The sequence below is a fragment of the Podarcis vaucheri genome, assembly GCF_965113315.1.
Source record: "Podarcis vaucheri genome assembly, chromosome: 1".
NCBI classification, from domain to species: domain Eukaryota; kingdom Metazoa; phylum Chordata; class Lepidosauria; order Squamata; family Lacertidae; genus Podarcis; species Podarcis vaucheri.
The window spans coordinates 80,887,912-80,905,731 of NC_138759.1; the positions used below are offsets into that span (position 1 = coordinate 80,887,912).

At 39.6% G+C, this 17,820-nt stretch overlaps 1 protein-coding gene across 5 annotated transcripts in view; it reads right to left on the reverse strand.

Annotated features, from left to right (window-relative positions):
• LOC309514794 (solute carrier family 9 member C1-like) overlaps positions 1-17,100 on the reverse strand; it is a 68,431-nt gene extending 51,331 nt beyond the window's left edge. For 4 of the 5 annotated variants that reach the window (XM_082192057.1, XM_082192054.1, XM_082192056.1 and 1 more), the window contains exons 1-8: positions 16,495-17,100; positions 12,631-12,731; positions 10,140-10,265; positions 9,439-9,604; positions 5,815-5,931; positions 3,909-4,070; positions 3,692-3,791; positions 2,232-2,375 (exon numbers count right to left, since the gene is read on the reverse strand). In XM_082192057.1, coding sequence (XP_082048183.1) covers positions 2,232-2,375; positions 3,692-3,791; positions 3,909-4,070; positions 5,815-5,931; positions 9,439-9,604; positions 10,140-10,265; positions 12,631-12,731; positions 16,495-16,711 — 1,133 coding nt within the window. In that variant the 5' untranslated portion in view covers positions 16,712-17,100. The remainder of the gene's footprint in view (positions 1-2,231; positions 2,376-3,691; positions 3,792-3,908; positions 4,071-5,814; positions 5,932-9,438; positions 9,605-10,139; positions 10,266-12,630; positions 12,732-16,494) is intronic. The other variant, XM_082192055.1, reaches the window with a different exon arrangement.
• Positions 17,101-17,820: the final 720 nt, after the last annotated feature.

The following is a 17,820-nucleotide window of genomic DNA, read 5'->3' on the forward strand; positions in this document are numbered from 1 at the left end:
CTCTCCCCCTGCCTCCAAATATGGTCTGGGGTGCATGGCGGGAGAAGGGGTGGGGGAGTGAAATTCCACTGTGTTAGCAGAAGCCGTTCTGCTTGCTCAATGAGTTAGGAGGGTGCACCCCTATTGTTTCCCTTCGATATAATATGAAATTTGACAACGCTAGAAACAAAAAACCTTTGGTATGTTCAGAAAGTTGCTTCATTGGTTTAAATAGTAAAAGAGATTTTCCAGCTTAAATCTGACCTATTTAACACGTTCCACATTATTCTAAGCCTATTTTAAACCTTTTAAAAATTCAAATAACACAAATTCTGGGTGTTACATTTCAAGGTGTGTGGGGATTCATCTCTTTAACTTCACAACAGGGATAATAGGGAACCAATAATTAAGTCATAAGAGCATGGCTAAAACTGGTGTCAATTTTCAACATGGCTAAAACTGGTGTCAATTTTCAACAATCACCTTCTGGAACAAAAAGTGTTGACCCTAACTATTAACATATACTTAGGCAATCAGCAATATAGTGGGACAAGTGTGTATCCCTCTTCTAACTTACAAAAGTATGCAAAGAGAACATCAGATGTCTGCTCCTGCTGCAGCTGGGCTGTCCCTTCCCCTAGCACAGGGCCATCTAACACTAAGAGAAGGAATCCAGAAGATAGGGAAGCACACAGACAGAAAATGAAATGCTCCTGTTCCTACTTCATTTGAAATGTATGGTTTGTTTTAAATGTGCAATGTAACCATTGCATTTTATAAATGTTATGAACTGCTTTGAATACTCTAGTCAAAAAGTAAGAGACAAACCTACTAAAAACCTAAATGCATAAATAAATATGAAGTCTTCCTTTGCACTTATTGGGTAACTGTAATAATTTCAGGAAACTGCAGATTTTAAATCTTGTTTTCAGCTTGGAAATACGTCAATTTGCACAGAAGCTATGAATTACCATGGCAATAAAGTCAAAGCACAGAATTGTTTTTCACAAAGGGAATAAATTTAGTATTCAGAAATCAGGTTCCAGCCTCCACTACATCTAATTCATATAAAATTGTCTACTTCAAAATTATTTTGCATTAAGAAACTCTTTGCCAATGTTTAGTTCCCAATATTTTCACTTCAACAGTATTCAGCAACACACATTACTTGTTTCATTAATGTCCTAATCATTAGGGCCCTGAAATAGTGTATAGGGGCTATCACCTTCTAACCTCCAAGCATTACTCATAAGGCTAGCTGTTTGACAAATGCCACAATTTTCAAAAAGTTATTAAAACAGCCAAACTTTATATTCCTCAGGAAGCAAGGAAGCAAAAGCTCTTGGGCCACCTTAAGATAATTTTCATTCATACAATGCTTGTCCTCTGAAATCTCTGGGAGGCAGATGGGCAAGTGGTTAAGCAGGTGGCACTCAGTGCAAAGTCTTATATATACAATATACACAAAATCTAGACAGACATGTAAGTATTACTTACTAGTGGCTGTTCTCTAGTGCTTAATGCCTAAAGGTTAGTAGCTGCCAAAGTTAGTATCTGGAGGCAACAGCAGCAACAGCAGGGAAGGTGTGCCTCTCTGTTTCTTGTTCATCTTCTCCTTCACTATTGCTTGGAATGCCACTACAGTAGCATCCTTTAAGCCAGGGCATAGGAATGTCAATCACACCAGGAATGTTCAAAGCACCAGGAAAAGAGGGTGTATATTCCAATGTATATTCCAACCTTCCTCCAAAGGGGCTCAAGGTGGCAAGGATGAGAATCCCTCCTTGCTGCTACAATCACAGAAGTAGAAGCAACCAGGTGGTCTGGTAGAATGAGCTCTTCACAACGCAGATTGCAATCCAAACTGTTAAAGAAGAGTGGTGATGGCCTGGTTTGGAATAAGTTTCGAATAAAAGTGTGTTTTCAAAACTATGCCAAATTCATACTGCAAACTGGGTAATAGGTTCAGAGGCACCAATACTAGAAGTTCTGGTAAGTATAAGGACCTATTTATGTTCTTCATGGCTCCCATGCAGTTACTTGTGAGAGCATGTGTGCCTTGAACTTAAGAATTTTGGAAAATAATATATAATCTACCATCCTATACATGCATAAAAAGTAAGTCCTAGTGAATTCAGTGTAGCTTACTCCCAGTTAAATGCATTTGGATTGCAGTCTGAAGAATATTAACAGTGAGCTTTGTGAATTGGCAGAAAACATCAATGCAATAAGGAAAATTAAACAATTCTTACCTTGTAAGATTTAATGAAAGGTAGACTGTTATAATATAAAAAATAGCACGAGAATTAAAAAATGGAAATGCCTTCTGAGCCAACACAATTCCCATTATAAGGAATATCATAATGTGAGCCAAAAAGGTCAACATTGACCAAAACCTGTTTAAAAAAAACATGTGTTAAACCATGCTAAGGGGGGGGCTGACTATTAGCAAAGCTATAATTCTTTGCGGTATATAAAGTACAAAAGCATTCTCCCCTCACCCCAACCTCAAAATCAGTTTCTTACAAAACTTTCAAAGCATTTAACACAGTGAATATTTGGTCAAACACAATTTTTTAGATTATATTTTGGATTAGAATTCCACAAAACAAGCTGAAACTAGAGATAGGCAAAACCACACAAACAAACACACACACACACACACAGAGAGAGAGAGAGAGAGAGAGAGAGAGAGAGAGAGAGTGTTTCCTAACAGGTAACATGAGATTTGTAGTTTGCTCTACCTCTCAAACTCAGTTGAGAGCCAGAGGAAATGCAATCCAATACTCAACAGGAAATGGCCAATGAACATGGGATTTGTATTTTTTCTATCTACCATTTGAACTCAGAAGGGAAAGGAAGCTACAGATTCTTTGCCTGTATATTTATTTATATTAATGAGTAGTTTGGTAGCTAAAATATAAGGTATTAGACTTGATATAAACATGTGCAGGTTCCTTTTGCAATAAAATTGGTTACAATTTGATCTAAGTGTTTACCAGTTGGGGCTGTTGAGTCTGGCCATATATCACTGTGAAAGAACATAGACTTTCAGAAGGGTAAAACTGCAAGTCTTAATCACAATGTAATTCACAGGCTCTTAATACAGAATACACAATGTGCATTTATAATATTATTCTATATTATTGTAGTTATAACATTTTAAAATCAAATGTTCACATTGCAAAAGACAAAAAAGACCTTCCTAATGGTACAGTTCAAATCCAATTTTATGTCCCCCCAGGGTTGCATTTCCTTCTTTAAACTACTAAATGCTGACGACGGATCTCCTGTTTCATGTCTAGTTGCGTCTTCAAATCATTGAAAGATCTGACGGGAAATGTTACTTCTGTGTTAATAAACCAGTCAGTTGTTACTCAACCAACCACCATGCTTTATTTATACTACATTTAAAAAAATATTATTCAAAGCAAAAAAAAAAAAATATTAATCAATCCTCTTGTAGCTATTTCAAGTCTACCAGTCCTTAAGTACCATTTGTCACTGAGAATCTGGTTAACAATAGAAATTTTATGCACTGAATACTTAAAGTGCTTCTACAAGGCATTTTTAAATCTTCTACAAGGACTTCAATCCTATTAGTTCACATTCCTTACACAATATGTAAATGGGATACATTTAGCTACCACAGAAATTTTCAAAATGATTCAAACTGAAATTTAAAGATAAACACTTACTTATGAGCACTTACTTATAAAGAAATATATCCAATCCTGGACTAAAGCTTACAGAATCTAAAAGAAGGCCCAAAATACAAATAGCTATAACTCCAGACATTCCAAGCCATTCAGCTAAGGATAGAAAAAATAGGGAATTGTTATTTTAAAAAACCACTATTATTTAGTTTTATTAATGATTAAGCACAACTGTTTCAAATGCATTACATTTGACAAAGACGTTTAACTTACCAATGAAGAAAATAATGTATGCCATTGAGAAGCTTAGAATTATTTCAACTACTCCATCATTGAAAACATGTTGCAACCAATAACTAACTAATCTTGAAGTAAAAAATCCCAAAGCAGTGCTTGCAAAAAATTTTAAAATCAACTTTATAAAAATTTCTTTAACTGTAAAAGGTAAAAAGAAAATAGTTATTTACAATCTGCTTTCCAATAGTTAATTTAAAGACAATTATAACTAATGATGCTAACTGATTGTACCCTGAACCTTCTTCTTCCTTGGAACCCAGAAGAACAGGTTGCTTACATGCAACTCTTGGTGTTGTTTTTTCAACAGTCATCTATGCAGTCATACATATTAGGTCTATGGATGCACAGAATCTATTCAGGAAACTTTTATAATTATATACCTATTTTTCATATATATCTATATATAAATATGATTTTATATTTTAGACAAGAAAAAAAGAGCAAAATGCAATAGTAGTAGTAAATTTTAAAAAAACCCAACCATAACCCCATACAATAGATCTGAGAGACAGAATATTCCAGCTGAAAATGTTAACAGTTTTCAAATGAATTGTCTGTCCTGTTCATAGATCCTGTGCAAGTCCAGCCTTGGGAATTTACTTGAAAAGGAAAAGCCAGTGTTTGGACCAGTTTCAGGAATTCCAAGTCTTTGGATATTGCGTTGGTGGACCTCTGTTATGCTCCGGCTGATATGTATGTGTAAAACTAATAAAATCGTACTAATTTGTGATGAAAGTATGCTTTTACTTGATTTCTAATGACTGACTTTGAGCTTTTGTGTCAGTTTCTCGATCAACACTAGGTACTACACTTTATAGTTATAGTTACTGTACTCCATTTTAGTTCCTTCTAAATATATTCTCTGCTTAGATGTTTTAAGTAGTGCTGCCATCAGAAGGCATCCAATCAAGGACTTACTGGATGACCACATTCTTTAGCACTGCCAATTCTGGGGTCTATATTAAATTTTGTTCAGTGACCTTATTTTTTTCCAGGAAGATACCTTCCCCCAAATCAACAATTTAGGGTAAAACCACCATATATGGTGGTAAGTGCCAAGGTCCTTACAGCCCGTCCAACAAGAAGCCGATGCATTGGTGCACATGTGTAACTTTAATGGAAGAGGCTTACTCAGTGAGAAGTAGAAGCTGGAACGATCACTTCTGCAGATAAGCCTTTTACTCAGCTTGTCCTAACAAGCATCATCTTCTCTGTAATCATTACCTCCCTGCCTGATATCAACTTTACAATGATAGAGTCAATCCCCACTGCTAGACTGACAGCAATAGTCTCATATTTGGGACATCTTCTGTCCCTCTAAAATGCCTTAAATAAAATCTAATCCTTCTTTTAGGTCTTTCCTGAGCAGGGTGTTAACTTCAAAACGTAAGCCAGTTTTCAAACAATAGCAACACCTCCATATTTAGTAAAACTTGAGACAACAAACTGACTCCCAAAGTACTTATTTTTCAACAAAATACCCTACAGCCCAGCTTGATGTATTTCTTCCCCCTAGTAATACTGTCTTGTGCCATATCCTTCAAGCATTTGTGTTGCTCTATCTGATGTTATCTATCCACATCCTGGGAAGCTCTGGTGGATCCAAGGCTTCCCCCAATCTGCACAACACCTACCCCTTTCTTCGCCCTGCCATCCACCACCTGAGGAACTGCTATGACAGCAGAGCTACCAGAGTGAGGACGGGACTGATACAGCAGACATCCCTTTTTGTGGGGTGGACCCGCTAGTGACGTGACTGTGCCTCTCATGTTTCTTTTTCAGCTTGTATGCCCTAGATCTCAACAGTTAAAAATAAGGATTGTGGCATAATATGGATTGTATTTTTATGAGGGGGAAAAAGTACAGGACATAATATACTTACTCAATTCTTGGTGAGTTTGTTTTGCAAGATCCCTATATAACTCAAAAATTATTACTGTTGTAGCATCATTAAACAAAGACTCGCCTTTTATTAAGTTGACAACTATTTTTGAAAGCCCTGAAAAAAGGGGGGAAGATAACAAAATGAACAAGTTCTTTTTTATTTTTGCTTCTTAAGTGGAAAGATACTATAACAAGACCCATAAGAAATGGGGGAATCAAAATCACATGATTAAGATATGCTTGTTTTTAGTGCATATATTCTTCTCAAACAATGAAGGAAAAGTGCTGATTCTCTCCATACAATTCCCATTAGCACTTCACCGTTAAGTCTGCATATACACATGCAGCCATTCTAAAGCTCCCACAGTTCCCATCATCCTTCCATTCAAAAACCTTGCAGAGATGGCGGCTATGAAGTAGAACCGGATAATAAAGGTGGAATGCAAAGATTTAAGCCATTTACAATAGCACTTTGATTCAGCAGCTTCACAAAAATAGATTCCTCGGGCAAATAATATGCAGTAGTGATCATCAGCTGTTCAAGAAGAAGAAGCTTGATTTTGTTTCCTCCCGTGTTTCCTGTTTCTCCAAGAGTGAATATATTTAAATCATGACAGTTTATATCAGCCACGAAAAAAAGACTGATTTGAATCAACTTTACTTCTTAAATTTCTTAAATAGTGCAAATCTGACAGCTTAATTATTTTAAATTAGTCAAATAGTGTATTATTTACACTGTTGTTTTACTTATAACCAGGCCTTGCATCTCTTTGTTGCACAATATAAACTTTGCATACTTTTTTAATCGAGAGAAAGAATGGCCTCAACATACTCCCATATAAAATCATTTTGTGAGAATTATGAAAATAAAAGAACTTGCAAACTAGATGATTTTGTCTTCTCTTCTTTCCAATATTGCTCCATTCTGCTTCACTTTATGCTAAAAATTATATTTCAAGTGAAACAAAATACCGTGGTACCGGTTCCCGAACTTAATTCGTTCCAGGAGTCCATTTGACTCTCGAAACTATTCGAAAACCAAGGTGCAGCTTCTGATTGGCTGCAGGAGCCCCAATTAAGGAAGCCCAGCACACTGAAGAGAACACTACACCACCTCCAATAAGGAGAACCATCCCTAACGTGAATTCACCTGGCTCTTGGGACAAGCTAAGATACCTAGATGAGGCAGAATTGGGCCATAATCAGGTTCCGGAAAAATACCTACGGAAAGAGATAACACACTTCAAAGGCCCGGTGACCACTAATGTCAGTATTCAACAGTTAACAGCCGAAACTATAGAACCCTTGGCTAGTTTGCCATGTATGGAGAGCAATGGGCCGGCTTATAAAAGAGTAATCCCTAAAAGCACCTTGGGAAACAATTGACAAAGATCAGATCAGAGGCAAACACCAGCCGGCTCCCTATCTCCGCGGAAGTAGAAGCTACGTCGGATGTTCAGCTTTTGAAAAACATTCGCAAACCAGAACACTTATTTCCGGGTTTGCAGCATTTGGGAGTCAATTTGTTCGGCAACTAAGCCATTCAAGAACCAAGGTATTACTGTACCTTAAAAATATGAGCAGGCTCTGTCTGCCTTCAGATTATCCTACAAACCAAAGTTTGGAACACTGGTAATGATCAGGTATAAGCCTTTCACTTGTGCAATCCGTCTTATTATTCCTGTGTAAGGAGAGCTGTGCCAAAACAAACTAAAGGCCCATTTAGTCCAACATCCTACTCTCACAGTGGCCAAAGAGATGCCTATGGGAAGCATGCAAATCCATGCATGGCACTATGCCAGGCTTCCTCAACCTCGGACCTCAGATGCTTTTGGCCTACAACTCCCATGATCCCTAGCTAGCAGGACCAGTGGTCAGGGATGATGGGAACTGTAGTCTCAAAACATCTGGAGAGCCAAGGTTGAGGAAGCCTGCACTATGCTATACAACAAATCCCATCCCAGAGACAGTTATTTGGAGGTAGTATGCTTCCAACAGTGGAGAAGAGTCCAATCAATTTACAACCAATCACTGATTCAGGTTTGTGCAAAACAATTGTCCAAATGGGAATGGAAGCTTCTCAAGTCTTCCCTGCACACAAATGTAAGGAGCAAGGAAGAGAAGGGAGAGCACAAATCACTCACATGCCTGCTTGACAAACCATAGTTTGCTGTTATGTTCAAATCAAACCTGACTCCATTAGGGGATAATACCTTAGATGAATCCCCTAAGATGCTTGAAACTGTATCCTCAGTCAAAATTTAATGTATGTTTAACGTTATAGTGACACAATTGACAACTCAACATTAATTCCATAAATACAAAGCTACATAGCTGGTTGTTCATCCTCTTCAAGTACTGGTTTTTGTACAGATCATATGGAAGGGAAAATATCATTCTATTTTTCTTTTTTGCCAGCTTTCAAGCATTTGCCACTTCAACCCCTCTCCTTTTAACCCAAATGTTGAAACATCATTGCAAAACGTACATTAGCTCACCACCATTCCACTTAACAGTCAATCCCACTTCTTTCTCTGAGATAGCATTCTACAGCTAATTGTTCTATTTTCAAATTGTCGCATTTTATTTCCTCAAATAAAACTTTATTTCTGCAAATACTCTGGTGTCATCTTTGTTGCTCCCCTGCTGAATACTTTACAAGGGAGAAACAGTTTTTCAGAGGTGAGCAAGCACAGTTAACAATGTACTGCCACATAAACGTATACACATTTGAAAGAGTTCACTCAGGACAGCCAAAATGACTTCTAACTGGCCTCAATAATTCTACCGTATTTTTCGCTTTATAACACGTACTAGACCACAAGACGCACCTAGTTTTTGGAGGAGGAAAACAAGAAAAAAAAATTTCTGAATTTCAGAAGCCAGAACAGCAAGAGGGATCACTGTGCAGTGAAAGCAGCAACCCCTCTTGCTGTTCTGGCTTCTGGGATAGCTGCACAGCCTGCATCCACTCCATAAGACACACACACATTTCCCCTTACTTTTTAGAAGGAAAAAAGCGAGTCTTATAGAGCAAAAAATACGGTAATTTTATTTAACGTGTGTATGGGGGGCGGTATCTTTCTGCTCATGTCCCTAAACTGTCCATATCACTTCACATTTGTTTGTTACAGACTACAGTTAATTATCAATTAAGTAAGCTCTGTGAAGGGACGCGGTGGCGCTGTGGGTAAAACCTCAGACTTGCCAATCATATGGTCAGCGGTTCGAATCCCCGTGGCGGGGTGAGCTCCCGTCTTTCGGTCCCAGCTCCTGCCCACCTAGCAGTTAGAAAGCACCCCTAAGTGCAAGTAGATAAATAGGTACCGCTTTATAGCGGGAAGGTAAACGGCGTTTCCGTGTGCTGCGCTGGTGCTGGCTCGCCAAAGCAGCTTTGTCACGCTGGCCACGTGACCCGGAAGTGTCTGCGGACAGAGCTGGCTCCCGACCTCTTAAGTGAGATGAGCGCACAACCCTAGAGTCAGACATGACTGGCCTGTACGGGCAGGGGTACCTTTACCTTTACCTTTAAGCTCTGTGAAGCTATATTGTAAACAGTACACTCCACATTCAAGTATTATAATGAATTCAGCTTATCAGAAAAATCAGTGTAAATACCTACCAATGTTTCTTACAGAAGCCACAGAAAGGATAGGGTCTGTTGTGCTAAGAATTATTCCAAATAGCATGCTATCATCCCAGGACCAATTATACTTATTAATTTTATAAGTTAACCATCCAAGGAAAGCACAGTTCATCAAAAATCCAGGAACTGCAAGAATTAACACCTGCAATGACAATATATGTGTGTGTGTATCAATCATTTGCAAAATAAAATTACATTAAACTCAGGTGGATAAGGCTGGAGATTTAATGACACAGTGCTATATATGACATGACAGTCAATCAGCTCATATGAATGAAAATGTAAAAAAGGTACTTGTAGGATGATAGCCAACTAAGTTTTACTTGGAGCATTCTTGCCCAACTGTTGGTGCCTTTCATTTTCTCACTGCAAATTATGCACACACATACATCCAACATACATTTAATGGCCAAGACTTCCCCCAAAGAATCCTGAGAATTATAGTTTCCCATTCACAGAACTACAGTTCCCAGTAGCCTTAGCAAACTACAGTTCCCAGGATTGCTTGGGGGAAGTCAAATGCTTTAAATATGAATCGGATGTATTTTAAACAAAACTATTTTCCTGGAAAATATTACTTTGGGGTTTGATTGGACACATTTGTGTGTAATATGCAACTATATCCTTAATGTGAAGTTTGAAGTAAATTTCTAAACAATATTGTATATATGTCTTACCTGCCAAAATGATTTTCGAAATATATAAAAATCCATCTCAAATGCAGCTGTAAATATTATAACTGGTGTAAACAAATGAAGGAAAAGTACAGGATCTATATCTGAAATGCTCTTCACAAAAGGAATCTGTAAACACAAAATGAGTACAAGGAATTGTTAATTCTGAATACGTTCATATTATTTTACATATTTCTTCCCCGCCCAAGCATATGATCAGAGGGAGTGGAGAAAAAGTACCTAGATTTCTTCTGTACAAGGAGAATAGCAAAGGAGGAGGCAGTGGCACAGAAAGGGGGGTACGGGCCGCCCTGGGTGTCATCACTGAGGAGGGTGACAAAAAACAACTTGCGCCCCCACCGCACGCCCCTTCCTACGCCACTGCAGGAGCACTCTCCCTCGAGTGATTTCCAGAAACCAGAAGCAGGGCTGCCTCCAACTTTGCAGTCAGAGCACAGCCCTTATGGCTAGTAGCCTTCGACAGCCCTCTCCTCCATGAATTTGCCTAGGCTGCCTCCTCCTCTCCGTCTTCCTTGCCTGCTTGCTTTGGCACAGGAAGTCTCTGCAAAGGAAAGCCACTTCCCTCTGCAGGAACTGGGAGAGTCCCGGCGCGGGCAGCCAGGCAGAGAGCGAGGCTACCCCTGGAGGCCAGGAGGGGATCTTCCTGCCAGGTTTCAGCCGCCTGGAAGGTTTCCAAGGCTTGATCGGGTTGAAATGGGCTGAGCCTGCTTGGAACAGGTACAGTGGTACCTCAGGTTAAGAACTTACCATATTTTTTGCTCTATAAGATGCACCAGACCGCAAGACGCACCTAGTTTTTGGAGGAGGAAAACAAGGGGAAAAAATATTCTGAATCTCAGAAGCCAGAACAGCAAGAGGGATCGCTGCGCAGTGAAAACAGCAATCCCTCTTGCTGTTCTGGCTTCTGGGATAGCTGCACAGCCTGCATTTGCTCCATAAGACGCACACACAATTTCCCCTTACTTTTTAGGAGGGAAAAAGTGAGTCTTATAGAGCAAAAAATACAGTAATTTGTTCTGGAGGTCCGTTCTTAACCTGAAACTGTTCTTAACCTGAGGCACCACTTTAGCTAATGGGGCCTCCTGATGCCGTCGCACTGCCATCACGTGATTTCTGTTCTCATCCTGAAGCAAAGTTCTTAACCCGAGATACTATTTCTGGGTTAGCGGAGTCTGTAACCTGAAGCGTCTGTAACCCAAGGTACCACTGTATTGTCGGGGGTGGTGTGGGAGTGAGTTAATACTTTTTGCTAGGTCTGGGTTGCTCTGGGTTTTATGACTGCATGGTGGAAGCTGCCTTTAGAGACTTGCTGCCCTAAAAAGCAACTTTTGAATCTCTGCAATAAGCCAGAAACGCACCACCCGGCCCCATTTCTTCCCCTCTCCATAAGCGGGCTGCATTCTTCTTTCCACCATCAGCATACGTCCAGCCACAGTCTAGTCGCTGGCTCCTATGGTAGGGAGCAAGAGCAATGGGGGGAGGGCTCGGGGAGTTGAGGGAGAAGAGTTTGGAGAACCACACTTAGGTGTAGCTAGGTGAGGCAGGGGGCAATGGACGTCACACTGCAGGACCTGCAGCATGCCTGAGCCACCATCTCTCCTGAGGGGGAGGCGGTGGGCGGACTGCCTGCAAGCTCTGCGCTGCTTTTTTGAGCAGCACGGGACTTGCGTCTGCCCATCGCCTCAGCTGCCCTACAGCTGAGGAGGAGGCTGCGGAGAGGCTCCATGCAGCACACCTTGCCTTGGCTTGCTCCGCCCCATGGGCGGCTCGCTCTGTCCCCGGCTGCTAAATTGTAGAGTCGGATCCAGTGTTAGATGGGAAGCTGGGTGTCTGAAACTTTACCCTTGTGCAGTAGCTTTTAGTGCCCTCTGGTAAAACAATCTACAAGTTAATTTTTACAGAAACAATGATGTTTGAAACATTTTTAAAATGATGAGTCCTTGGCTCAAGTTGGAATTGGGCTTGGCATACCATGCTCTTTCCTTAAAATATATGCAAGAAGCCTGTTTCTTCCAAGCTCATTTCCAAATTTCTGATCTCTCCCCAAACCCTCTCCCCTGAAAACCCATATATTTTGCTCTGCCACTTCTTTCAGTAGCAAACGCTTTTCAATCTGGGTATTTCCCAAGCTGAATGGCTTTGAAGTGGCAGAACCCCCCCCCCCCGACTCATCTTCAAGAAAGCAACTTGAAGAGGGGTCCACAAATCCACTTTGCCTAGAGACACCTCAAAATGCTAAACTGGCAACAGCAACTACTGTTATCCTCTGTAGGCTAGTAATGTGGAGACAATTTGCATAAAGACCTGGTGTCAGAGACATGCAGGGAGAGCAGAGATGGAATTGAATTTCCTCTCTCCTTCTGCCTCCTCCTCAACCTACTGTGTCTGCAACAGCACTTCGTTTACAAAATATCAGTAAAATCTATTCCCTTATTAGTTATTGAAATGGGGGAAATTAATAGTTCTCCATTACCTGAGCTGAAAAATGGGGTATTGTTCCAATGCCAGTTCCTACTAAACATACAATTACCAGAATAGGAATTTTTACTTCTTTGATAATCGTTCGTAACAGGGCTGAGGGAAAAAATATATTACAAATGTAATCAATACTACTGTTACATAATTACAAGAATGTCAGTAAATAACTATAGTTTTATTAATTCAATGTTTCTTTATAAAAATGTTTATCAACATTTCTATAAATAAAATGAAAACTATCAGCTGAACACAATTTTTTTTTTACAAAAGAATAAAATAGTATTAAACACAACACTGAACCATCATAAAAATTACTGACTTATCTTAAAGGTTTAAGAAAGAAACCTTTCATCAAAATCCTATCACTAAAATTACAAGTATTTATAAAAATTATAAATTTTATAGAGATTTATAAAATCTAAATCTTAGTGTCTCTGTTGTGTTTTATAAATTTGCTAGTTGTTTTGAGGACAATTGTTGAAAAATACGATATAAATTGACAGAATACACACACACACATATAAATACAGTAGTATTAAAATAAAGATATATTTGATAAAAAAATTATCTAATCTCGTCTAGTAATTAAAGGTTTTGGAGTTAAAAACAGTTTGGGTCTTTTAGAGTTCAGAAAGTGCTTTGGGACAAATATTTCCTGCCCGTGCACTTGTTTCTATGCCTCAGCCCCCAGTGTCTGAAAACCAATGGATTTCTCAATAAATACAATATTACAAAGACAGTATGTCTGGAGGACTTTTGTCTTCTGTAAAAGCTGTCCTGAACTTTATCAAACTCTAGAAAGAGAATATTTCACAACAGCATTAAAGTAATTGCATAACAGATTTATACTAGAGATGAGAGCTATATACCTTGTCATTTTTTTAAAAAAGTATATTGCTTCTTAAAGAAATATAGAAACTTTTTGGGGAAGTAATATGCCTGTAGTTATTTTATTTTTATAATTCTGTACAATTATAATATTTAGAGTATGATCAGTCTAGGAAAAGCATTTTTATCCCATTGATTTCAGTGGGAAGTAAACACTTCTTAAATCACCTATTGAAATTAATGGGACTTTAATTTGGCTGAATCATGACCATATTTATATTCTAATGTCATTCTGTATAATTATATAAACATATTTGTTATGGACTACCATTAAGGCAATAAGCCATTGTTTGATGTATAACGATACAGATATAAATTGCACATAAAATATTATTAAGAGACATTTTTGTTAATTATATTGCACAAAAAGATGTGTCATAATGCCATAATATTTATTGGATTGCTTTCTTCTTTGTGACTGAATTCTACTATAAAGATTAAAATAATGAATAAATCATAATTTGAGTCACTTCTATAGAGGGAAAGAGAATTTCTCCATTTATTGCAATGCAACAAACTCATTTTTAAAGGAATAGTATTTAGATGTAACTATTTTCACCATTAAAATACAGTTTAAGAAATAGTGTATTAGATGCTAAAAGATCCCATTCATTCACCCATTCTAAACTGCTAAAAAAAGAGTATATGCAAATAATAGTTTAGCTCTCATATAAATGCAAAGTTCTAATTCAATAATGAGACTCTTATTACATCCTGAGTCATGAGTAGCATTTAAGGGCTTTCTATGCAGCTGCAGATATTTCAACTGAGTTATGATGATGATGCTTTCAAACACAGAACACAATATTCTCTGTAATATGGCAAGAAAGTTTAAAAGCAGTTTGTCTTCTTCAGATGGTTTGGCATTCAAATTCTCAGTAACTGGATAGATTACCTGATGTGATACGGCAAAAGTATATAAAAATGTGTGACTGTTAAGGGAATTGTGTTTAATCCAGTTCATATGAATAACCCTTCATTCCTTCATTCATATTTCTGAGTATAAATGGCATTATTGTTTATGTTTAATATTTTTAAAGTGAATAGTTATAATAGGTTGATGGCCTGGGGCACTTAATTATTTTAATTACTAGCTAACTGCCATCTTTTAATTTTTTAGTACACTGCTATTATTTTTATTATATAAATTTATAAACCACTTTACTGCCTGAAATAATTGAAGCAATGTACACTATAAAAATAAGACTCAAAACTATGCGGAAAACCTCTAAAAAATAATGAAAGAATATCTAACGATATACAATTAGCATTCCATAAATGACTGGGTCACACCGCAAGGAAGCCCTTCTTCAATCAAACTGTGATATTCCTAAATCTTTAGTGGTTTCTAAACCTATTTCCAAAAAATGCATGACAACTGCAATAAAGTGTTCATAATGGGAGGTGGGTATGTGAAAAAGAAGCTAGTCTCTCTCATTCCTTTTTAACATATCTAGTTCCAATAAATTGAGGTTAATTTTCTTATATTATAAATCCAGAATCATTTAGAGAAATTTATGGTTGGCTATCTAACTCACATCAGAGATGCAACAAGCATCCCCTCTGTATTGCTTCTTGGAACCATCCAGCCAGTTAGCCAGAGATGGTCTCTCTTATAACCTGTTTTGCAAGGCCACCCAAGACTTCTCAAGCAGGTAATATGTAACTAGCTAAATTATATGTACTTTAGTGGTTTTATTTGCAAATCTGATTGCTGCCTCCCACTTTTCTCAATTTCCCCAAATAAATTTGTTTATGCTTTGACATTTGACTTCATTGGTTTTAAAAATGCAATTCTAGGGAAATCTTTGCTAAGTGTTAAGACTGCATGGATGTCCAGGTACGTTTTGTGTCCTAAGGATATTTCACAAGATTTGTTAAGTTTTGTGTCTTCAGGGCTTTGAAGGAGTAGATACATCTCTGTAGTTTTTAATATTTCTAGAGACAAGTTTAAGAGAAGCTGTCCTTGTCAGTAAGGCTTATAAATCCCCCAAATAATCGAAGTGTAGAGCAGAAAAATGGGAACCTGTGACTCCCTGGTGTTGTTCGATTCCCACACCAATCAGCCCCAGCCAGTATAGTTCATGTTCAGGGAATAAAGAGAGCGGTAGTCTAACAATAACTGGAAGGCAAGATATGTGGCCTAGTGGTTTCTTCAGGTTAGGATCAGCATGTAGTAGCAGCATATCCAAAGGAACCAACTACTAGGGTCCAAGGGGTATTCAATAAAATATTGGAGGGCTGCCCCCCAAAAAGTTGATGGGCTATGTCGTTCAAATGGTGTGCATGCACTGTGTCATGTGATCGATTATGCAGGGCAGGACTTAGCTCCCCCCAATATTTAATTCAAGTTGGTACCAATTTATGGCATGGGGGCCTTACACAAAAAGCAGAGTGAGAGGTTCCACTATGGAAAGTCGCCTGCAGCTGGGTATTTTATGTAAAATATTTACTCCACTTTTCATTTTAGTTATCCCACAAGGTAGCTTGTGGTACCAACATAGGAAGAGACCTTCTGCTTCAGGTCAGTGGCCCACCTGGTCCAGTCAACTAGAATTAGATCCCTATAAGCTCACAAGCAAGACCTTCTGCTCTACACTTGTGTTTCCCTGCAGGTGTTATTCAGAAGGCCTCCGATTGCATTAAAGCAGCAGGAAAAGAAAACGCACCTTGCGGGGGTTGTGCATTGCTGAACACCATGCCTCTCTTATTTAGGCGTCCAATTAAGCATCCATGATAGTCAACAACATGCAAACCTTTAGCAATTCTAGCTAGCATTTACTACATCTTATCCGTGTGCTTGGCACTCCACAATACCAAGTTGTCTTATGTTATACGGTTGTTTTGTGGGGGGGGGGGTAGAGTCTGCGCTTTCACAAGCTTATCGTACGGACCCACTCATAAGAGTGGCTAACGTGGCTGCTTCTTGCACTAGCGCGAGCTGATGCAACTCAGCAGCCACTAGCCCTACCTCCCAACAGGAAGCTCATAAAAACCACGAGCACAATCATCGGCCGCTTCTTCGCGATGAGGTGGTAGTTGTCGTAATACAAATCGTCGTCGTCGTCATGGTTATGGCGCATCGAAATGTAGGTCCGGCGGCCGGGGCCCGGGGCGGGCAAGCTGAGGTTTAAGTCGCCCCTCGCCTTCCACGAGGCCTCGGCCTCCGCGAAGTACGAGAAGCCCATGGGCTTCTAGGAGGGAGCCGGAGCCAGGGAGAGAGGCCGCTGGGGAGCCGCCCACAAGATCCCTTTCGCGCGCGAAAAGTTTACGTGTTCGCGAGCGGCCTCGGCGCCTTCAAAAGTTGCGGGCTGAGCGGTCTCTTCCCCGCCCTGAAAGCGGCGAGCTCCGGCAGGCAAACGGCCGTTTCCGCTTCCCGGCGGCTTTCGTCCGCGGACGGCGGTTGTCCGTTGGAGTTCAAACTCACCTCACGCCGGGCCTCCCCCGCCAGCACGTGCCTATGTCGTCAGGAGAATTCGGTGGGCGAGGGCGCTGGTGGAGGTTGAAGGCAGGCGGCGACTCCGCCGTCATCATTGGCATCCCCTCAGACAACTTCCCTGGGCGCGGGGACCAGGGAGAGCACAGCATCCTGCCACTAATCCTCATTCCCCTGGGCCTCATTCCCCTCTAAGGCTGTGGCTGTGGAGTGTCAGAGAGAGAGAGCAAAATGGCACCCACAGCCAATAAATGTCTTCAGCCAGCCCTAATCCTGTTGCTGCCTTTCTGATGTAGGAGATTTGAGTCTATGCTACTATAGGCTTCCCCAAGCCTCTAGTGCGTGTAATTCAAAGTGCTTGCATGGGAAACGCAATTCAGGAAATAGCAATGTAATGTTGCATTGTGTACATTTTTTTAAAAAAAATTGGTTTTTTAAAAATTAGATTTGTATCCTACCCTTCCTCCCAAAGGAACACCAATGTGTCAGCCAACATGCTCAGTCCTCACTGGGTTGTTTGGCATTGGTAGGGATCTATTTACCCCCTGTTAATTTACAAACTTATGTATTTATGCATACACACCTGGGGGTCCCCCATGTATGTAGAATCAGTACTTTTTTTTACATGATCTTTTTTGCTTCCAGACTGATAGATACTTGATCACCTAGTTGATAATTAGTGGATAGAGGTAGGACCTGCAACAAAATGCTGCAGTGCAGTGCATCTTCTCCTAGTAGGAGCACTCTTGTTCCAGATTCCTGGTAGCCTGTCATGCTCTTCTCCAGTTTTCAGAGATCCAAGTACAGAGGCTAGCTGTGCTCAGACAGTTATACAGGAAGGGAAATACACTTTCCATGTGC